This window comes from Drosophila ficusphila, unplaced genomic scaffold, assembly GCF_018152265.1.
Source record: "Drosophila ficusphila isolate 14025-0441.05 unplaced genomic scaffold, ASM1815226v1 contig_791, whole genome shotgun sequence".
In the NCBI taxonomy this organism is placed as follows: domain Eukaryota; kingdom Metazoa; phylum Arthropoda; class Insecta; order Diptera; family Drosophilidae; genus Drosophila; species Drosophila ficusphila.
Genome location: NW_025064737.1, coordinates 5,966,969 through 5,991,473, shown reverse-complemented (window position 1 = coordinate 5,991,473; position 24,505 = coordinate 5,966,969). Strand labels below are relative to the sequence as shown.

Sequence of the window (24,505 nt, the reverse complement as noted above, 5' to 3'; positions counted from 1 at the left end):
AGTTTATTAGGGATGAACTATACTCTAAAGATTGTAGTTTAGTTCCTAGAAATTACATAAAAAGTTCAAGATAAAACAAACCTATTTAATATTAAATCCCAGTTTCCTCCGGTTAGCCTTTACTTCCGTTAAAAACAAGCTGCGTTTAAATTTAATCACTTCAGTTCGGGTTTTGGCAGACATACGACTAATCTGTTACCCAAACAAACAAACTGCCGAATGGGTGGAGGTCAAAGGGCGGCTTGCGGTGGCTAATGTTGGATGCTGATGAGGGGGTGTTGGACCACAGACAACAAATGTTCATTTCAATTAGTGCAGGGGCTCCGAATGCTGCAAAACTAAATCCGGCCATCAAAACAAACTTGCAAACCGGCCAAGACCAGAAGCAAAAAACTAGAGATGGAGATGAGAGCGATGAGCGGTAGATAAAAGCGAACTGGAGTGTGGAGTGTAGAGGGGTGGGGGGCAAAAAAGTGGAAGTAGAAGATGATAAAATGCCTGAAATGCGACAAACAGCTGTCAGGTTGACAGTCGTCGACGACGCAGCCAGGCCACAGAAAACACCCGGCACTAGCTGGGAAATTCGAGGGTGTTGTGGGCGGCAGGGAGGAAAAAATAGGGGAGGTGCGGGGGTGAAGGAAAATCTCTGGAGATTGGAGAGCCACCGAAAAACCCCAGACTCGCTGCGAGGCAGCGACCGAGTCACAGTGTCATATGGACTCGACATACTTTGACATGCTTTTCATTTAAGCGTTGACTTTGCCAACTGTGCCGCCTTGTCTTGCCTCCTTCTCCAGTTTTTCCCGCACCTCCCCTGTCATCGACGACGTCGCCACCTCAGCCGTTGGCTGTTCAACTTGGCCGAATTGGGGCGACAGAGATATGCTGCTAAAAGCCAAAAAACCCACAAGCCAAACGAGAGTCTTCTCCGTAAACAAAGCAGCCGCAACAAAACACAAATCGAAAGACGTGCAAAACTAAAAAACGGAGAGAGCATACATATTCCAAGTTTTCGGCAAGAAGTTTAAGTCGGGCTGGCGATGTGCTGAAGTACTTGAAAATTTCTGTTTTTCATGGGTATGGTTTTTTTGTTGAGTGCTTTCGACGAAAACGTCAAGTGTCTTTTCATCAAAGGAGCTGACACCGGCTAAGGATGCCAAGATGTATGGTGCCCGAATATTCTAGCTTAATGGGACTCAAAATTGAATATAATTTAAATATATTATATTTTCAAAAAGAGATTAATAGTAAATTTGGTAAAATCACAAATATTGTTAATCGCTTTTGCAATACCAAATTCATTTGTATAGATTGGTTTTCAATTTATATAGTTTCACTCATTAATCTTCTCTTGCAGTCTTAAAGCCATTAAATATATTTTCAAAAGCATTCCACATGGTGATTAATTCTAAAATCGCTGTACCCATTAATTTAGTCGTTAACAAAATTGCTGTTGATTTCTTACCACAAATTCAAATCGTAAAGTTGTTTGGCTTAGGTTCGGATGTATAGCAAAACCACTCAATAATTACGTCTGCTTTAACAGATTCGCAGTCTTAGAAGTCTTCCTCATTTTCAATCCCACTGAGTACGCTTTCAATGCCGTTTATCCCATCATCAAGTTTCCTGCGTCTTCCTAAGCTCTGGTTACCAGTTTTGCAGAATAAAAAAAAAACAAACAAACCACATCCTACGGCACACACACAAAATCAACTCTGTGCTACTTTGCCTGACCTGGATTCCTGGGAAAAATGGAAATAGAAAGGAAAACCAGGCAGGAGTCGGCTCACCTGAGTTATTTGGCAAAGAGATGGAGATAACGCAACATGTGGAACCAGACTTAGCCGAAAGCCTACTGCGAAAATCCCTCGCCATTTTGCCCTCCGATCATTTGCATAATTCCTGCGATTCGTTGTTTTTTTTTTCTCGGGGAAGCCTGGCTGATTAAGCTGGGAAATGTCAAACTATCAGTGAAAATTGAAATGGTTCACTTAATAAATGCCAGAGTGTCCTTCGCAGAATGGCAGCTTCAGCTTCAGCTGATGCCGTTGCCCCGGCTAATATCTAATTTATGCAAGGACATTTCGGCCTCAAATATTTTTCGCTTTCGTGGCACAAAAAGGCAGCCAGGGCTTTCGGTTTGATTTTATGGCATGGTGTTGGCTTGCCCTGCATCTTTCCTACGTTCTTATTATTTTCGTTTTGGCCTTTTTTTTTTTTGTGATTCCACTAATTAAAGCCACATTAAGCATTGCTTTTGCCCCCTGCCTTTTTGGTTATCTGTCTGCCTCAAGCTGGGGGCCATGTGTCCTCGTAACATAATTATCAGGGGTCCTTGAACGCATGCGGCCCTTGGAAGGGCGAAATGGAAATGGGAATAAAAATAAAAATAAAAAGGAATTAAAAACAAGAGGGAAATGGGGAAATTCCAAATGCTGCACACCAACTGAAAAGTATTTGTACTTGCAAAATTAAATGCAAAATGGGGCGGAATGATAAAGAGCTTAGTGGCCAGGGTCGGATCTGCTGATGGGGGGATCACAATTTATCTGGTTATGCAATTTAGCAAAAGGGTTGTCCACCCACGCTAAAAAAAAAAGGAAGGAAAAAAGGGTCTCAAGCAGGTTCCCAAGTGAGCTCAAGTGACAGGCTGAGAGTTTTTGAGCCTGAGAGCGGCCGACTTTGCCGCCATGATTGATGGACAAAGTTGGCAAGAAATTATTATGTATAGATAGGGGATAATTCCAAATTGAATTGCCTTGCCCGAGAGCAAAAAAGTTCGAGACCGAGCTCACCTGATGCTTTTCCGACCAAACAATCTTGAGTAAATTAAATGCCACACTTGAATGCAAATTGAAAAAGCTCTTAGACAAAGCAGCAAGTGGTTGAATGGCAGCTGCAAATCTTCACACGATTATTGACACCCGACTTAGGTGGCGGCATATGGCCCCAGTTTTGCCACTCCTCTTTCGATTATCAAGAGAGATTTATTTGGGAAATATTTATGCAAAATACGTGCACAAGTCTTTAATCTTGAGACGAGTAACTTTGGCGAAATTGTTTGATATGCAGAAAATTGAAAGGCGAAACTTTGCAGACACACGACATTCGTTTACCCACACTTGATACAAATACAAAACAATGCCAAGTGTAGGAAGCACTTGAGGGGACTGCAGAACAATGCCAGGACACCAGGACACTTCCAGCACAATGACAAATACATTTTCAAGGGGAGCCCGGCCCAGGGCTTCAAAGGCAGCGAGAAACCCATTTGTTTTCACAGACATTTGCTCTTCCAACTCCTCCAGTCGCTTTCGAATACCTTCGCAAATACAATGGCGGACAAGTGGAGCGCGAAATATTCCAGCGCTCCTACAGGAAATGGAAATAATTCCGTATTCTGGACATTTGAGACAAAGGAGCCAGCGCCGTGAAGGATTGCGGCACAAAAGCCCCTAAGCCTGCTAATCCGAATGCAAGCTCCATCCATTACTTGCACAAATATTGAACTTAATAATAGTAGAACTTAATAACTTTTATGTAAATCACAAGGACAGATATAATTCCTAAAAGGGGATATAAACTTAAATATATAAATACCGAATACTCCAAACTTATTAATCATTAACCAAACTTAAAATATAATTGAAAAAATGTATTTATTTGGAAGCGCCCTGCATAACTTAAAGCCGACATTCAAAAGGCATTTTCTAAAATTTCAGCGAGTTTCGCACATTTAATTAAACTTGATAATATAATTTGACCTGTTGTTTGCTTTCTTTTATGCAGTTGCATCAGTTTATTCATCGATTTCATTGTAGCTAATTTTCCTGACAGCACAAAAGGCAACACATACCGTTGAACAAAAACAAACAAGACAAAGGCATTTAACAGAATTACACGACAGCTGCAGGCAAAGATTTCCTTTTGTTAGGTGCTAAGCGAATTAAGTTGTTTTTAATTAAACTTCAATTTTAAACAACTTCAAGTTACCTGGGGCAATTTGTGCTTTACATTAAAGTGTGTCAGAAGATACGAAACAGAAACAATATTTCGACCCGATCTCCGATTTTCACGGGTATAAATTGTTTCGCCGGGCAGTGGACATTACTCATACGACCCGTGCACTCGCTTTCGACCCCCTGTGAACGAAATGAACTACAGCCAGCCCGCGGAGATTAATATGCAACCCACTTCTCGTTTCAGTTACCACCGTGGAGCCGAACAACATGTACACCACCTGCATTCCCATCGGAGGAAATTACTCCGGTGGAGGAGGTGTCTTCGCTCCCACAACTCTGGCAAATGCCTCCTCGGATACTTTGGCCTCTGGCTTTGAGGCGGCAGGCTACGCGGCATATTCGACGGCCCTCAGCGTCACGATTGCCATTGGCTGCAGCCTGCTCATACTTAATGTCCTGATTTTCGCCGGCGTCTACTATCAGCGGGACAAGACGCGACTGGAGGTGAAGACCCTGCAGAAGCAGTACCAGCAGCGCAGCCTGCACCAGCAGGTCCCGTACCCCCGGAGCCCATCAAGCACGCCCACTACCACATGGGTCACTCGCAGAGCTCGGCCAACGTCATCGTGGACGTGGAGAGCCATCAGGACCAGGCCGGCCAGGCGGCGATGCTCCTCCAGGCTGCGGCGGCCGCGGCTGCAGCGGCGGCCAACGACGTCAAGCCACCGCCACCGCACATCTGCTCCAACACAGGTAGGTGAAGGCAACTTGGCCCCAAGAGAAATGCACTCGCCAGGAACTTTAAGTATGTTGCAAGAGTTTTCAAGAGTACAATATTCCACGAAACAATCATGAGAAAGAAAAAACATTTATATTGTGTGCTCTACAATAAATGTACATTAAATAACTATTTAAAAGAGGAAAACGTTTTGTTTAAAACGCTTTCAAGAAACGAATTTAACCTTTTTAAAGATTATTTTGTAAATTATAAATCAAAATGAACTTACTTATTTTCGACTTACTCGGATGTTGTCAATAACTTTATAATCCTTTTCAATGCACAATTTAATTATCTTATTAATATGATTTGCTCAAAATTGGATAATTTAGGGTCTAAAAAACTAAATAACTCACTAATTGTAAATAACATTTATAGAAGTTTTATGGATAGCATTTTTGTTTTCGATTTCTAGAATGTCAAAACTAGGTTCTTCTGTTAGACTTAATTCAAACAATGGTAATTTCCTCTCTGGCAGGTATGCAGCAGCAGGTGGGCGGTGGCAGCGGCGGCGCCCTCAACAACGGCGGGATCGAGGGGTCAAAGGTGACCACAGACAGCCTGGGCAACGTCACCTACAGCACCAGTGCCAAGCAGCAGCAGCAGCAACAGCAGCAGCAGCAACATCAGCAGCAGCAGCAGCAGCAAAGGGAGCACATGCAAATCAAGGGAATGACCGGCACGCAAACCTTCGGAAGAGGCGGCTCCGGGTCAGCGGGGGGCGGGGCCGGTGGGGGCGGGGGTTCCGTTTCCGGTGGCGCCTCCGTGGTGGTCTCCGGCAGCAGTGTGAGCTACAATCCCGGCATGATGACGCTGCCCAAGTCGGGCGGACTCCATCACGCGGCCACTTTGAATTACGCTCGCAACACGGCCGCCTTGAATTTGGCGGGCGGCGGCACCGCCCTCGTCGACAGTCGCGGCAATGTCCTGCTCACCAGCACCGCAGTGGGTCCTGGCCTGGGAGGTGGTGCTGGTGGTGGTGGTGGTGGCGGCGGCGTCGGAGGAGGAGGTGGATCCACCGGCAGTGACTGCATGACCCTGCCACGCAATCTTAGTCTGGCGGCCGCAGGACGACACAATCCCACGACAGGTGAGTGCAACTCGAAGACGCCATGGCGCATTGCCAAAGTATATGCAATTGAATTCGGCTCGCAGCGCGCAGCTTGTTGCCAAAGTTGCAAGTTTGTTTTCCGCCCTTTCCACACTTTTCCCACTTTTCCTGAGCTTCGGCAGGAAGGCAACAATATTGCGGGTAGACTGCAATCAAGCTGAAATGTGATAAGATTTCATTTCATTATGAAGTGCTTGTTTCCTCTTCGCTTGTATCTTGAGTCCCGAACCTCGTTTCTCTTATCTCACTACTCGATTCTCTGTTTCTCCTCCTGCGATTCTCCAAGTCTGCTTATTCGATTTCAAGCAAATGAATTCGAGATTGAAAAGCTTTTGTGAGAGTTCACACTCGGCAAGAACTGCAGATGTTAAGATACAGTTTGCATTACAAGCAGGCAGAAACTTTGATGCGGTTGAAAATCAGAGTTTATTGGGTTCAGGATAAGTTGGATAAGACGGAAATGCAGAAAGTTGCAAATGGGCCAACCAATTTATTTTATTTGGGCCAACAAACACGGCAAAAGTAAAGTTTATAATTAAAACTTAAATAAATTTTCCTGTCAGGTGTAGATATAAAAACAGTTTGTTACGAGATACATCCAAAGAGGCAATTAATATTAAATTAAGAGTGAGAAAATAGTCTAACTTTTTTTTACAGCAGTTGTTTATACATTATTTAAAAATTTATATTACTTATTCAACCCGAATAATGAAAACTTAAATTCTCTGCGCTAAAGAAACACTTTAGTTTAAAAAACAAAAACCTTTTTCATCAGCAAATAATGTTTATACAAAATTTATAAAGTATTTCCACGAGCCTTTGGCTGCCATTTGAGTCCTTAAACCCAAACAATGGGTTAATGGATGACTAAGGGTTCCCCCAAACCCAAATTGTCAGAAAAAGAGAGACGAGCATGACAGTGGAATGTTGGACCTGTCACGGTTCGTGCGCCCACATACACATAACTTTCCTGCTAAATCATCCCAAACAAACGAAAATATTGCTTAATCAAATTGAATGACCTTCGTGCCCAAAGGACTGACGATGCAAAAAGCCAGAGGCAACGAAAAACGACAATGTCCGCGTGAAAATTGAAATTGCTCTAATCAGCCGTCGAGGAGGTTGTTTCGCTCTTGTTTCTTTGCTTCTTGTATTTTTTTTTCTCTGGCTGTGGGCCGACTAACACGTGTTATTGAATCATTGGAAAGGAAAAACGGAACTCCAAAGGAAAAACCAGAAGAGGGCCGGGAAAAACATTTACGCTTCGCCGGGGTTCAACGGACTTTTGACTTTTGACCACACCGAAACACAGATACCAAGGAAGGCGAAGCCGAACCGTAATCCCGGTTTGAGGACTCGGTCTGCAGCGGAAATTGTTGTACAAATTATGCTCCACTGATTGCCAGGGTTTTTAGTGCTTTTCCCTGCTCCGACTGCTGTTCGTTTGCCCGATGAGCTGTTAAATGTGGGGGAGGCGGCAGTGGGGGCAGCAGGAGCAGCAGGAGCAGGAGGAGGATCTCCATCCATCGCCCAGCTATTGACAGTTTTGCCCAGCCATCACGCAATAAAGTCGTTATGGGCCACTTGAAGAAATATGCCCCGTCTAATAAATCTCCAATATAAACGGCAAATAAAATAAAGATTCGTTTTGCTGCAGTCAGCCCCATTACCATTTTCCAAGTCACGACATGATTTTATGATAAGATTTTCAATTTCAATCGACAGACCAATGAAACGATAACGATAAAGAATATCCACAGCTCTACAGCTCTGCCGCAAAAGGTAGCGACCGCCGTAAAACAACTGGATAACCACGATTCCGTGGAGCGCATTAAACCCATAAAAAAGAATCGCATAAAACTGTTGGTTTTAGTTTAGCATAATAAAATGTAAACATTAACCGGGCCAGCGGTGCAGAATAAGTTTGGAGTGGGTAGTGGGAGTGGGTTGCTTGGCCCGCCATCTGCAATCTCTGCATGTGGAATTATGGGTATTTTATTGCGGGTCCCGCACTGCTAAGCCCACAAAATCTCTGCTCCCGGCCAATGTCGCTACCATATTTGTTCGTAAATACAATTTTAGCCATCGATGGCAAATAAACCAACCATTCGATGAGCTGACCAGGTCGTCGAGCTCCAATTGTTTTTTCACATAACAAAACTGTTGTTTTTTTCCTGTTCATTTCGTTTCTGAACCTGACAGATGAGGGAACAACTCGTTTTCATTTTTCCCCAAAATAAATTAGGGTTGAGCGATGAAAATACGAAAAACATACACATTTTAGCATGACTTTGACAGATAATTTATACAAAAATAAATTGCGGGAAATTTTTAGGCGGAATTTAAAATTAAAATCAAAACGCCGAGGCATATTGTATTTATAGATTTTGATTACAAAATTGAATACATTTCCAGCTAAATGGTTTTAGCTTTCTCATTGGGTTATTTAAATATTTGTGTTTACGATTTAATCTGGCAAGGTGTTGGAAATTTTAAAGTCATAAAACAAATTTTTCCCAATATGATTATTGTAAATCCTAAGCTTTTAGTTAATGTTTTTAGCAAGGCTTTATAGTTTTCATTGGAAACGGTGGTACTTAAATTGATTTAATCAAAACTGTATACTCCATGAACACCTTCAAACCACTCAATCGAAAACTTTCACCCTAGAACCAATTTCCATGGACGAGAAAATCCAGGGAATGCAACTTTTAGCTACTTGAACAGGTTTATGCACTTACATTTTGTCAGCTCTCTAATTGCTGGTCGATAACGGTAAAATTGTGGAAATGCATAGAAAAACAGAACGAAAAGAAAATCGTGAGCCAAAAAGACTTTTTTTTATTGGATTGGCAGGACAGAAAGCGTTACATTTCGAATTTGCATAGAATATTTTGTTGCTGATTTAATTTAACGCTGACGCCTTCGCGGAAGCGGAAATTCGTAGTGGTTAAGTAGGATGGTGGGCGTGGCACTTGATGATGTTTTCCCCTGATGATGATGACAATCATGATAATGATGTCGCCGCCATCAGGTGGCGACGTTGTCGGAAGTGGCGAGTGTTTCTCTGTTGGCATTTTGAGCGCTTTTTGCATTATTTATAATTATTGCGAATTTTCATATAATTATGCGTGGGCGCATATTTCCAGCGTCTCCTTGCTGCTCAATTTTCTTTCTCGACTCTCCGCTCTGCATATATTTTGTGTTCATTTTTATTTTTTTTTTGTTGTTGTTGTTTTTTGTTTCCCGTCAGTTATTTATTAAAGCACCAAATTTTTCCTGCCAGCGGAGAGGAGGAGACTATAAATATTAAAGTCAACGGTAGTTTGTGTCTGGGCGAGAATCCTTGTGTAATTAATGTTTGTTCTGAGATTTTTGCTGGCTGGCCTGCCGGTTGGCTCGAGGCACTCAAGTGGCACATTACAGTCATTGTTGTTGCTGAACTTCCTCTTACTTTTGTGTTTGTGAAGCCCGGTGGATTATGTGAGCTTGCTGACATTGTTGAACGGCAGTTAAATGCCTCATTAGGTTAAGTTGCTTTCACTTAAATTTGTTTCCGGCCCAGGTTTTTATCGGTATATGGGCAAAAGATTTCATAATTTAATTGAAAGTCATTCAAACTCAGCTTTGGTTTAAATTTAATTCCCTGGCAAAAAATGTTTTTGCGAAGAGTGGAAGCAAAGCTTTCTCTATTTATGCATTCCTTTGGTTAATAAGCATGTATTTTGTGAATTTCATTATTCAAATAATTAAATTTTGAATTGTACACTTTTAACCCGTTTATCAATTCACCATTAAATGGTTTAAAAATTGCATTGAATACAAAATATGCAAAGCATTATTATAATATTTTCATAACCTATGAGTTGTTGTTTTGTTTATGGAATGTTCGCACCATAAATTGCTTTTGCATATTTATGTATTTAAATTTACGATCTTCCATTAGAAAAACAAAGCTAAGTCTTACCTTTTTCCACCCACTCATAAATCATCAAACAACTTTATTTACACATGCACACGCTAAGCGTTCAATTTAGGGACTTGCAAAGTGAATTGGAAAATGTGTAGCCAACTTTTGGGGCAATGGAATGCCGGCGTATTATGTTTGTGGAAAGGGCAAACTTTATTCGCCAAAAAATTTGATTAGAAATAGACTTAAAACTAAGCTGGCCCATGCATATATGAATGGGAATTGGGAACTTCGGTCCGTTCAATCGATAAAAATCCTTAGTCAGCCTTTTTCGAGCCTTAATCATTTTCGATCATATATGTATTTTTTGTTCTCGTGCAATGGGCAACGATTTTGAGCTCTTTGAAGCCAGCGTTAAGCACTCAAAGTGAGGCTATTTCATATTTGCTTTTTTCCTGGTGGCACTTTTCAATTTATTCAGATTTATACTTTGCATAGAGAACTTTTGGCGGATGAGCGCAGATGTGGAGCACAAATAAAAGAGCCGACCTCCCACAAAAGAAAGGAAGGCAAAAAAAAGAAGAAAAAAGGAAAGTGGGGGAGGCAGGCAAGTGAGCGGGAAAAAATCAACAAAATTGAGTAAAAACAATGAAGCGTAAACGATTTTTGCTGACATGTGTGTGGGGAGCTGCAGCAGCATAAATATAATAAAAATAAGGCAGCAAACAAAAGGCAAACGCGAGTTGCCTGTTAAGCACCACGAGCCCGGCCAAAGTAATATATGATGGGTGCTAAAGTATAGAGAGGGGCCCAAAGCACCTTATCCGTGACGTGACATGATTGTCATCCACATTGTCAACGGCAGGCAACCGCAGAACAACGGTTCCCTCGGCCGCCAGGACATAAACAGCTTCATACAAATGTTATTATTGAAATTTCAGAAGGGAAAGCAGGAAAAACACACGGGAAAAAAAGAGAGCGAGAGAAAAGAGAGTGCAAAAACTGTTCATCACACATACGCCGTGTGTACGCAACGGAAAATGACAAAAAATGATGAAAAATCTATTTGCAAACCAGCCCCGGCCAACTCTGACCATATTTTTCTGCCCCTTGCCATCAGCATATGTTTGCCGTTTGTCCCGAAATCCCGACCAGAAAAAAGGGGCCTCGATGGGGAGAAGACCAAACCAAACATTATTCGAAGCCATCGATGCCGTCACATTGTGTGCGGTTATTCTCCCCCTTCATTCATTCATATATACACATACATATATATATATATATATATATATATATATATATATATATATATATCTCCCTTTCTGTTTACGATTCGGCTTCTTTGGTTTTATTATTTCGTCTAGGCCTTGACGATTCGCCCAAATTGATAGACGCTTGCCAGCTGCGGGCATACGAATAATACAAACCGCCGTTCCCCGCCGGAAATTCCCTCATCGAAAATAGTTGGCGCACTTTTTCCATTTGTTCTTTTGTTGTTGTGCATTGCGCACATAGTTAGATAAGACAATATTATTTTATTGCCCTGGGGTGGGGGATTTCCGGAGAGGGATTCGGTTTCCCTGTTAGTGGTCAGTTTGGTTTCAACTCCAGCTTTTTGCCTCTGGCGAAGGGTCGCAAATGGGAACAATACTACGGAAAAAATTGGGAGCGGAGTAAAAAAAAGTAAGGAAAGACCATTCGAAAAGTCGGACTTCTCTGGATCTATGGGTTCTACAAAAGAACTACGATAATGATTGACTTTTATCTTATTTTCAATGTTTAGTTACATAAAAGAGCCAAACAAACTTTCAAAATTAATCTGTTAAAATTTCAATATTATTATTACTATCTTATTTTTTAAGAAAAAAATATATCCAAAAATTTATAATAATTCCATTAACTTTCTTAAAATTAACTTAAATAGACGTTAGAGCACAAATTTATTTTTTTTGTTTAAAAAGTCAACCCAAAAACCAACCTTTTTGGAAGCCAATGTATTGAATATTCGTTTACAATTTGGAAATCGCAATTTCCGAGCACATAACCCGTTAATTTACAACTCTTTTGTAAAGATAGCAAACTCATTTCGATCAGCCTCTCGATGCGAAGATAAATGATTTCATATTTGCCGGAAGTTAAGGAACTTTTTCCGCTGGCCATTTGTCATCAATCAATTAGAAGCGTTTCCCCTGTCAAATGTGTCAAACTATTGCATAAACTAACATTAACCCGGGACAACTATGACCGGCTGGGTGGCTAATAAATTTTTCAGGCCCGCCAACAGACTGGGCCAACATAAATCTACATGGCCGGCGATTCGTGCATATTTCATTGGTGCGCAGCGCTCCGATTTCCCGTTCAACTTTGGCCCAACATGAGCGTTTGCTGAGTTTCATTTCCTTGGCACTTCCTTGCAATACTTTCCCTTTTTTAATATGCTCATTCAATTTACTCGCGTCCCGTTCCCGTTCCCGACTGCTCCTCGATTATTGATGACATGACAAACAAGGTACGATTTCCGCCCGGCGCCCGAGGAAGAAGTTCGAGAATCATTTTTCTTTCAGCTCGATTGTATTTGTATGCGCATTAACTTCATTTTGCAATCATGCGCGCCATAAATCCAATTTAATTGTGCTGCTTGCTCACACACACCCATACACACACACACACACTAGCAGGGAGTAACGGACACGGACACAAATACAAAAACACACGCATGAGCTGCTTGAGTGCACGACGGCGTATACTTAATTTTTGCTCGTTCGTGCGCTCAAATCCGCTTCCTCGCAACTTCTAACTCGATGCTAAATAGAAGCACATAAATTTCCGTTCCACCAGCCAGCCAACCCCCACCTCACCCCCTCGATATCCGGTTTGATTTCTTTGGATTGCATTTTGAAAAATAGATTTTTTATACTGTTGCTCCTTTGCCTTTGGCTCTGCCTTTCGCTTTATCTACCTGTCTCTGTCTGCATCGGCGTCTATCTCTCTCCCGCATTGATTTACTACGCACAATTTCGTACCTTTTGCTGGAAGTGGTAGAGGTTCAGCTCAGGTCCAGTCTGAGTAGCTCGTTGTGATTTATGTTTGATTGAAATGCTCTAAATTGTATGCTAATCTGGACTTTGACACAAAGCTCATTTGTTTGTTGCCCCCGCGTTGCTGCCTCGGCCACTTCTGTTGCAATCGCATTTAAACGTTGTGCTTGGCTTTTGGCAGTTTGCCTAAGCGTTTGCTAATTTGAAAACCATTTCGGTTTCGAGCTGCCGTCAAGGGGTTGCCTCTTCGAATGCTTAAATCATTTGTCAGGCTTTTAGGTTCTCGTTTTGCATTCAACACAATTAGTTTCGCTCGGAGGAGAATCCGTAGGAATCTGTTCTGGCCAAACGGACTGTTAATTGCCGAAGAATGTTTTAGAGAACTTTAAATATTTAGCACAATTTTGGAAATGAAAATTTGATTATGGGTTGGAGCTTCATTGAGATTGTGGTCAATTATGCCTGCTAGCTTTATGAACTCTTTCCTTGAATTTCCAATTATAAGCCACATCAACAAACGTACTTTCAACACAGATAATTATAAGTGTGTTTCTTTCGGAATACATATTCTTATGCATGGACTTTTTCCATTTTTTTCTAAATAGGAGACAGTTTTAGCCAATCAAACTTTTTGATTGTTTTGAGTAATGCTTTCAAAGCTTTGTAAAGTTTTTTATCTAAAATTAAAAACTCAAAAGTCGCACTACTATAAATAGGTCGGTATTCATAAAAGCAAGTTGAAAACATACTTCAAGTTTGTCTTTGGTTACTTCCATTCCAATTTAAAACTGTCCCCATCGCTGGACACATAATCTCTTTATAATCACGTAGCACCCATCACGAGTTGATGTGATTGCAGACATTATGTGCAGCTGGCTGGGCGCGGTTACTTCACTATCTCTTGACCATAAATTCCGGCGGATCCCATTCCACCAATTTCCTGTCGCATGCCCTGCTAAGTATGCTATATAGTTTTTTTTTTTTTTTTTAATAACTCCCACAACTGTCAAATGCGAGGGGAAACAGCTGAAATGCAGCAATAAATTGCCGTGAGTGAGTCAGAGTGGGGCATGCTTCATTAATGCGACAAGCGTGGGCTGACCCCTGACCCCTCAACCCTTAACCCTTACTGTAACAGCACACCACCCTCCCCCCTCACACACAGACAAACAACACAATTGGCTGCACTTGTGTATCCACTTAGTTGGGCGAACAAAACCCACAATATCCACATGGCCGAGTGGTTGCACTCACGAGCACCGCCCATTAACCCCCTTGACCCTCTCTGAGCCACCCTGAGCCTCCCTGAAACCCCCTTTCACCAACCAACTGGCCAGTGGTGTGGTCAAGCGAGCTCCGTGCGGCTGGCAGTTCTGTTTTATTTTTGCCTTTTTTGAGTTATGCGCGGCATTTCCGGTCTTGTCATTTCATACTAATCAACATCCGTTGAGCGGAATTTTTGGCCAAGCACTCTGGACTGCATTATTTCGCGGCTATAGTTCGTGGGTAGCCCCGATATTCGGCGTAATATTTTCTGACCCGCATTATACGCATTTGTTGCAGCATTTACATTGTAATTGCAACAGTGCGTATAAGTGATGTGCATATAAATTAGATTTGCTGCGCTGTGGGTTGTCGGTTGTCGGACAAAAAGTCCAACTGTGGAAATTGAAAATTTATTGCATACCCCGTGGCCAGCGCTCAGTTGGTGGTGTGGGCGTGGCTTTGGTCAGGTTAGCTTCGGTTTTGCCTGGCTTTCATTACAAATTACGCATACGCATACGCACCGTTGTTAATTTCATATTCATAAATGATGGCCGCTCTCCTTGGGGAAATTGCATGAAGCACTCCAGCTCTGCGGTCCTTTATGCCACAGGTCTCGTTTGCCTCTGTGTGTGTGTGTTTACGCATGTGTGTGTATTATTTGCTAACAAAAAATTGGTTAAATTATGCCTTAGTTGAGGCCTTCCTTTAGCCGTCTTTGATCTCCGCCCTCCGAGCTTTGCCGAAAATCTCTGCTTTGGTCTACTCCAACTAGCCAAAGCCAGGCAACATAATCCGGTACATTTGAGTCTGAATACCCTCTTAGGTCCAGTCCATTTGGCCACTTGACTGGCCCGAAAAGCGGAGTTGGCCATCAAATCCCCAAAAAGTCCTGCCCATAAACATAAAAACCAAAAGGGCACTGCTCTTCTCAACTGGTCCGCTCGGCCATCGAGTACTTTGTTGAATTAAACCTCTAATTAGTAAAAGCGGTTTTTGGCCGGGATTAAAGGTTGCCCAGGGACATCTTGAATCACTAATGAAAATTTCTTTGCATTTTTTAAGATTTACTTCTAAGAAGAGGCTCCGCAATTCTGGAGCTGGCTTGATTAAAAATGTTCATTAAGCTTCCAGCTTAAGCAAAGCAGGAAGGCTCCTTAACTCTAGAGATTGAAATGGGGGAAATTATGGATTTGGGAAATTTGTAGGGATACCCAATTCTCTGAAGGCTTAAGCAAAGCAATGGGATTAATAAACTCTTAAGAAATTATAAAAGGTTCTAGTAACAGGAAATTAAAACAGTAGGAAACAATTTACAAAATTGCTGTTAAAGGAAAGTAAATTATTTGATTGTTTTATAAAACTTGCATGAAAAAAATTCGTTAGTGTTTATAATTTTCTAGATTAAAATAATTATTTTGTAAGGATTGATTTTTTAATTTTTATACCACGTCTGCAAAGTATTCACTTGCTAGCAAAAGAAAACTAAAACTGAAAAATGTGATTAAACCCTTTTCGCACGAATCCACCTCTCTAGTTGGTACTTGCATCAAATTTCGTATGCTACCAAGATCTTATTTCTCCTTTTGTCTCCATGACAGTTAGCACTTGCCACTTGCCCGTTACCAACTTCAGCTTTTATTACATGACACGACATTTCAACCGAGGCAGTCTGCACTTTTAGTGCCGACTCACCAATAAAACTGCATTGTGTCTATAGAAGCCGGGCAAACAAATTAGTTCTGCCCAGACACACACACACACTCACACACTCGGTGGCAAAAACGGGGGTGTTTGAGGGGCGGGGGGGCATCAAAATATTAGACGCGTCAATAGCTGTGCACATTTTGTGCGCTTTTGCATTTCGAAGGCAATCGGGGCGACAAGTTGAACGACATCGAATACGAAGTGAGGGCAGGATTCACATTGGCAATTCAATGGAACAAAAAGTGCAACCAACTCTGATGACGCGCACTCTCTGTTCGTCGATGAGGATGTCGATGATATGGGAATGTGTGTTTAATGGTTGACATTGTTGTTTACAAATTGACTTTTTGTTGCTGCCACTGCCGCTGCCTCTTCGTCTGCCTCTGCCTCTGCCACAGGCACTGCTGCTCGTCAATAAACATTTGCCTGATAATATGCCAACATATGCATAACGTACATAAGTAGCTTACATTCCCATTCTCATCAGCACTGTCAAAAAACGTCATCACAATCGGTCGTCAGTTTGTGAAATACGAGCATAAATCATATAATACATTTACTCTATAATTTGAATACTAAAAATAGGAAAGGTGAAGATAGGACTTGATTGGATTATTCCAACTTTTGCTTCTACTATAAAAATAAAACCAACTTTTAGTAAAACATGAAAAATATTATTTTTAATTTATTCAAATAACTTTTCTTTAACTAGTTACTCAGTTACATAATTCTATAACCACATTCTATAAAAATATTTAGTTTTTGTAAAATAATTTTAAAACGGGTATTTTGAATTTTAATTAAGTTTAAGAATTCCCATAGATGATCTCGAATTTATCTCGACTTATCTTTTATTTCCTCTGTGCAGCAGAACTGCAGCAATATCAACAGCAGTCGAGCAAACATCAGGCAAATGGAGCTGTCCTCAGTGGCATGCCGTCGCATCACATACGCGGACCACGCCCACCGCTGCGCACCGCCTCCTCGACGACAACGAACAGCAGCAGCAATAACTCGGCGATGGGCGTGGCCGTGGGCGGGGGCGGCGGCGGCAGCGGCGGCAACATGCTGCTGGACCAAACGCCATCCGGCGGCAGCAGCAGCAGCGGCGTGAGCAGTGCGCCGAGCTCCTCGAAGGGCCACCACACCCACTCGCACTCCCACGCCGCCCACCTGGTCCACTCGCACGGCGACGGGCTGGTCCTGACCTCCGCCTCCCCAGTGGGCGGCCAGCAGCAGCATCCGCAGCAGCATCAGCACTCGCAGCAGCAGCAACAGCAGCAGGTGCCGCAGGCGGCGATGGACGAGATGCGCGTCTGATAGGTATCGGTCTTTGAGTTGGACTTATAGTCATCAACGGGGTAAGCATTGCATCCAAAATATAATACTGCTACACACTTTCAATTCCGATTTCACTTATAGTTATTTCATGTAAATTTCTTTTCCATTATAAGGCGATCAGCAAATAACGAAATCTAAAAGATACAAAGTTGCTGTTAAATTTTTGATAACAATGTTTTGCTTCAAAAGTTTTATACAAAGGAATAAATTGCAATAAATTTAAAGTCAAGATTTTATATTTATAAAAAATTAATAATAATTTTATTATAATTCTGTAATACAAAATTTAAATTTTTAAAAAGTTCACTTATCCCCCAACCCTTTTTGTTTATTGATTCTCCGATTTGAACACTATATAACTCTGCTCAGAGTGTTCCTTCTTTTCTTTCTCCTCCTCCATCTTTTCCTCCTCATTCTCTTCATTATCCTCTTCCTCCTCCTCTTCTTCTTTTATGGAACGAAGAGGACTTATGGGATTGTCAGTGAACTCGTATGTAATTTCTCCAAATGAGTTTATTTTCGCGTATTCATACAGATAATACTTATTATTCATTTCGCGTATTATGCCAAATCGAAGACCAACCTCCAAGGCCTTTTTCAATTCTTTAGTATAATATTTGGGTCGCCACGTGGAGTTCAAGGTGGCCAGGACGAACTCCAAAATGTCCTTCCAGTCAGTTGGCGGGTCAAGTTTCTTCAAGGCGAGGGTTAGGTAGTGGGATATTGTAAGCTTCTCCATGTTATATATGTTTTTTTTTAATTTATAACGAGACAACTAGTTCAAAACGATATGGAATACAAAATCGAGTTAAAATTCTCCAATCTTAAAGTCGATTTAGTGGGAAATTTCTTTAAAATGCAGAACCCGTACCTCACCAACCAAAAGGAATGACAAACATGCTGAACCCTTTGGAGAGCCGAAAAAAGCAAAGGTCGTGACGGGACATCCGAAAAAAGGTAAAATAAAATATCTGCGCACACAGGCTCTGATCAAAAATAACAAACGGCATGTCAAACATGCGGCAGCAAAAAATGCTGGCTCTTTATTTGATAAAAAAAGAGAACAAATAAAACATAAATATGCATGAAAAGCACGGAGTATAGCCGAGTTCATGGTTCAAGGTGGACTCAAATGTCGCAGTCGCTGGAATGGAAAAATGCCAAAGAGTGGGCGGAAAAATATAAACCCGAGTGAAAAGCTTTAATGGCGAGCAATTCGCTGGTCACAAAAAAATAAATAACCAGCAACTGCGAATTAAATATAGGTGGGTAATAATGCCAGACTCGAGTGCAGTGAAATTATAAACGAAATTAAAAATGGAACCAGCAGACCAAGCCATAACAAGTGGCAAGGTGCAAAGCAATTTGCGGCATGCAACTTGAAACCGAGCGCCCAACTAATTTATGAGCCCAGTGTCGGACTCTGGAAATTCGAGCTAAACCAAGTTAAAACTGAAGTGTGGCCAGAAAAAAAACTTAAAAATTGCATTAGCTGGAACCAGGCTGTGTAACCGAAACTGTACCCCAATTTCATTGCTGCCAAGTCAAAATAAAGTGGCAAAACCAACAATTACTTTGGCAGGAAGTTAAGCCAGTTTACAAAAAAACATTTAATGCTGTAGGATTTATGAATGGGTAACGGCCATGTCAGTTGTTGACTAGGTCAATATAAAATTAAACTGTTCTTAGAGATAAATGGAGATGTGTTTGTTTCTTCCTTTCAAAATTCCCAACAAAATTCAATTCAAGTATAATATATTTTTTTCAATACTTGAAAACCTTAGCTTGCGAATCACTGTTCATTTTATTAATTAAATTTTCCCACAATGGTGGAATTTTCCCCTCACCTGCTGAAAACCCCTGCCGAAAAGCTCAACCCACCGAAAGAACATTTTATCACCTACTTCGCTGCCCACTTGCAGCCACTTTTGCATGGGCTCGTGTGTGAATGTGTGAATATGTGAATGTGTGGGTGGGTCAGGACACTATTTCACCGGGCGTACAATTAAATTTGCATTTCTTTCCGTTTTTTTTTTTTTTTTTTGTTTAACCCACGCTGCCTGCGCAGCCTCCGCCTTGGTTTCCTTAACTTTTAGCTGATTAACATTTCTGAGCTGTGCTCTTGGCGCGGTGGAAAATGCAATTTTCCCTTCCTGCTTAAGTGAATGGGGGGCACAGGGCAAATGGCAACTTTTATGTAAATTTACACCCACAAACACGCACACAGGTGGGGATGGGGGGCGTGTCGAAGTGTGTATGTGTTAAAAGCGCAATAAACATTAATTTCGCATTCTTTTTTCTTAAGCCACTCCACTGACTTTGAGCTCCTTACACTTTGTTTAAGTTTCTTCTGCTTCTGAATTTTTTTTTTGGCACTTGTTTAAATTATGATCAAAAGGTTGGAAAATGGGGGAAAACCAACAAAAGTTTCAGAAGCAGACGCTGAAAATTTATTTGATTGCATTGCGTTAATGAAAACAAACAGAGAATAAACTTTAAGAAGACCCAATTCATTTAAGACCAAATTTAAATTGAGATTTCCGAAAATGCAAATATCTGGTATTTAATCACTCGGCAAATTTGGGAATTTGTTAAGCCTTATTTCCATTTAATTTGTGCAGCAAACATAAATAATTTCAATTTACTTGTTTGCATTTCGACACAATTGATGCTACCATCCGACACATTGCTAACCAATTAAATCAACAAATGGCAGAAAATGCAGCTTACATTTCTCATTAATTTGGGCTTGTCCTAAAATCAAATGTGGTCAACTTGGTCGCCCGAAGCTGTTGTTATTTGGGAAATTATTGGGCGATTAAATAAGTTTTGCCGCTGAGAAGTGAGAGGAATCTTTAAAAAGTGTTATGCCAGAATTGCATGACTTGGACCACACTGAAACAGGGAATCCGCTTATACACAAATTCCACAACGACTTGTGGGCTAAATGTGTTGAGTTTACTGATGGTTAAATGTTAAAGGGATTAACTTCTTATGGGTTAGATTTTAACGTAAATATACAGGCACGTATGCACTCATGTCAACTCATCCAGAAAACATTTAACATAAATACTGACTTACGAAAAAATTGGCTAATTGGCTAAAATAATTCGCAATATTTAATTGCGTCCAATATTTTTCTTTGAACTCTGATTTTTATATTTGGTATCTTATATTGGCTTTTATTTATTCCAATTCTGAAAAAATTATTTAAAGTTATTTAATACTTGCAGTTCAACTAGTAAAGTGTTTGAATTGCCCATTTTCCATTTTTTATATTTACATATATTTGTTTATTTAGCCAGTACGCATATTTAGGGTATTTATTGCCCGAAAACTTAAAAAATTAAATGATGTTTTTTTTGAGGCAGAATGTTCTGCCGGAATTGGTTAAAATTTGGTTGGAAGACATATTTTAAAAACCCCTGATTACCCACTGCTACTAATCGCTTTATTAATGTAAAGATCCTGTGAACCTGAATTGGTTCGGCCCTTGAGTGATGTTTATTATTTCTCGGGAACTTAAGACCCAGTACCCTGCTTTTCTTCTCCAGAGCCAGTTGGTCCCCTCTTTAGGAGCACAAGATATGCAAAGTGGCTGCACAAACATGCGCGTAATACGTTAATGATGGTCTCTGCCTTTTCCCCCGCTTTTCCTCCCCTCGAACTCCCCTTTTTGCCACCCGTAACTTGCACACATTGTAGCAGCGATTTGCATTACGCGCATTACTCAGTTCACTCATTTTGCAGGGGCTTCTTTTTCTTTTGGTTCTGGTATCTTGCAAGGAGAAGGTCTAAGCTGCATAGCTGCACCACTTCCCCCGAAAAACCACTCACACCACCACCCCCTTCTATCAACCCCAGTCAACAATCTGCGCCAAATTGTGCGCTCAACTGTGCTGCTGCATTGCCTGCACCTACATCAACCACCCACCACCCACCACCACCCCCTTAACCCTTGGTCGGCCCCCAATCTAACACGGAGCACCACCCAACCCACCAAAGAGCTGGCAAAACAAAAGGCAGCCGCGCATTTTTCGAAACTGCACTTTACTTTGCACTTTTCGCTTTCTTTGCATAAATTCTCGCCCACCCGAGTTTACTGTACTGCAAAAATGGGCACGCATAGCGAAAAAGAAAGAAAACAAATTGGCAGAAGAGTGTCGGGAAAGTAGACTTAGACATACCCTGCTCCTAAAATGTTTATAAAAATTTGTCTTCAATTTTATTATACAAATTTATCGAAAACTCAATTTCAATTTTTAAATTCCTAGATTGAAAGAATCATGAAAAAAAGGAGTTGGCATAATTGCTAAGCTTAAAAACAGATCTAAGGACATAATTTCTATTTATCTTCAAAAGTATTATACCTATTCTGACCAAGTAAACAAAATACCCTACGAAATTTTCAAGGCACTGGGTACAAAAATACAAACAGCGGTAGATGAAGAAAAAGTTGAAGAAGGGAATGTAGGGAAAAAAGAGAAAGCTGAATAAATATGGCTTGCAGCTGCTGCAGAAGATTTCCCGCTGAATTTTAAACTAAACACAAAAGCATAATGGAAAAATGGAAAGCGCCAACAGAGCGCAATGAAGTGTATGGCCGTGAGAACGGCGTAACATCAGCGGATCCGCGACCAAATGGAGCCGAGCTCTACGATAGGACAGATATGGACGGGACCGGCGATATAGCGCGGCCAACTGAGTGGCACTGATGGGGCTGCACTTCTGGCAGGCACTGTGTCGTTAGCGTGGCTTTCGGGGGGTAGCAAAAAACAGGGGGAAAAGTCAAGACTACAACTGCCACTCGAACTGGAGTTCTGACTTCTGTGAAGGAATTCCCTGATAAAGGGAAAAGATTTCCAGAACCACCAATAAAAACAAACAAAGTCGATACAGAATGCTGACTCCTCTAAAAGAATTCTTTAAAAAAGGGAAGAAATTGCCAAAACACCAAAAAATTTGATAAGACCAAAATAGTTATTTAAACCTCACCTTCATGATCCAAACCTTTCTTCTTGATTTTTAAAAGCAAAAACTTTTGCAGTGAGACATATGTTTTTATTTATTTCTTTATCAAATTGTTTAAATACAACTACCTAGTTGTTAAATGGTCTTTGAAACTGAACTTCATATTGAAATCCAAAGATTTCTTCCCGCTTTTGAAACGCAAAAACTTCTGCAATGATAAATATGTTTATATTTATTTGTTTATTTATTTGTTTGAATCCAACTCTACGAAGACTTATATTTATTGCGTTAGTCGCATCTTTTGTTGTTTAAATGTTAAATAACAAAGTAAATATATCAATAGCAGGATTATGGGTTGCAAATTAGTCAGTTTTTATGATGAATATAACAACATAATGTGGCTACATTTAATCACATTTTAATAAGTCAATATGTGAAGCAGGCAGATGATTCAGTCTCTCTTAAAAATAATATATTATTTATGAATATTTACTAGATTAATTAAATAGTATTAAAGGATTGTTCTGTTAAAACAGGAATGCGATTAAATTAAAAATGCGTAAAGCTACTTTAGCTTTTTTTATTTAAAGCACAATTTTTGCAAGGACACGTTCCACTTTATTTATATATTATTTTTAAATAATACGCTTTCACCTTTAACCAGAGACATGTTTAAAAAGGCCACCGGCTGTGCTGAAGAAATTAATCCGCAACATCAACATTTCTGTTTGCAGCTCCATAGAAACGCTGCGAGCGGAAACGCCCGAGGAGTTCTATGCACCGAAGCAGGCGGATGACGACGGCCAACTCAATGGGACACCAGCAGATGCCGAGGCAGCGGGAAGGGCGGAGCGGGGAGGAGGAGGAGGCGGAGCAGCCACGCCCACCTCCGCCGGTGACCACAAGCAGCGGCAGCTAAAGAAGCTGCGCTTCAAGCGGGAGATCCACGCACTGGCCCTCGAAGGAGGCGATGTGGCGCGGGGCTACTGCTCCTGCGACGAGCAGTGGACCAACTCCTCCTCGCCGACGTCCACCACCACGTCGGCCACCATGTCGCCCACGCTGCCGGCGGCCGGAAACGCCAGCGGCGGACGCCATGCGACCGGAAACGGGCCGGGAAACTCGAGCGCCGGCAGCAGCGGCATTGTCAAAATGGCGGCGGCAACGGCAACGGCAACAGCGGGAAAGCGGAGCGGACGCCTCAAGCAGCAGCACCACGTGCGCTTCTCCGACGAGAAGAACTTCTCGGATTGAGCGGGAAAACCAACTACTAGACTGCACCTAATCTCTGTTTAGTCATTAAAAACTCAAAAACAAAAAAGAAAACAAATCATCAGAAACCTAAAAACAAAAAGTTATATACGAAAATCCGTAGATAAAAGTAATCAACTAAGAAGCCTGTAAATATAGTTCGGAAGTGTTAGTTAAATATCTGTGTTTAGTTGCTCGATAGATCTGTTGTGAAACCATATATGCATATATATAAATATGTATGAATATAATCAAGTAATCAAGTAAGTGTAGCACAAATGCATTTTTTCCATTCAACAGCTAATTGAAAGCAAATATTGATGGAAATTGTTGATAACGGAATTCGGTTGACGGCATTGTAAATATTCTAGTCAAAATAAACATAAAATGTGGTATTATTTACTTAAAGTAAAACATGAAAATGAAATTCAAGAACACTAAACATGAAAAAACACAGACATGGCTCAAAATAGATTAGATTAACGAAGAAAGTAATGGGATGCATAATTGAAAACAAATAAATAGTTAATTATTTAAATTGAATCTCCGAGGATGATAAATAATCATGTGACGCTTTTTTTTACTGTGTACAAAGCCAATCAATGCACAAAATAGAATCAATGAATAAATGCTTCATTTAACAAGAATTTCACAAAAAAATTAATTATAAAATACACAAAAATTGTCACCTAAATTCAAACAGTCAAATGAGTTATGATACTTTTAAATAATCTGTTTATTCGTTTATTAAAACGAAAAAAAAGAAAATCACTTTTGTACTTTACATTCGCTATTATGTAATCCAATGTAAAAGTTACCTCAACCTAACAAAAACTGCCAATATATAAATTAAATAAATCTTTTTCTAGTTTTTCACACGATTTCACACATTTTTTGTTTTATTTTTCTCGGTCTGCATTTCAAACTCTTCCATTTGATAATTCAAACACATTAAGTTCACACCAAAAAGCGTCGCCAAAAACACAAAGTATGATATTTGTATTTGTAAGACTAAATTTATAATCGTCTAGTTTACAATATAAAACCGAAAATGATTGCAGGATATGCAAAAATCTAATTTAAGGGATTAATATGAAGTAAAGTTAAACTAAATGAGATATAAACAAACCATTAAACTAAAAACAATAAAAACTAAATAAAATAAATACTAAA

The 24,505-nt window shown here is 40.7% G+C and overlaps 1 protein-coding gene across 1 annotated transcript in view; it reads left to right on the top strand.

The window, feature by feature from the left end:
* LOC108101106 (neuroligin 4-like) overlaps positions 1–24,505 on the top strand; it is a 42,837-nt gene extending 18,332 nt beyond the window's left edge. Inside the window, 5 exon segments of the mRNA XM_043208984.1 lie at positions 4,207–4,518; positions 4,521–4,715; positions 5,219–5,830; positions 16,641–17,083; positions 22,850–24,505. Of these exon segments, the coding sequence (XP_043064919.1) occupies positions 4,207–4,518; positions 4,521–4,715; positions 5,219–5,830; positions 16,641–17,083; positions 22,850–23,335 (2,048 nt within the window). The 3' untranslated portion in view covers positions 23,336–24,505.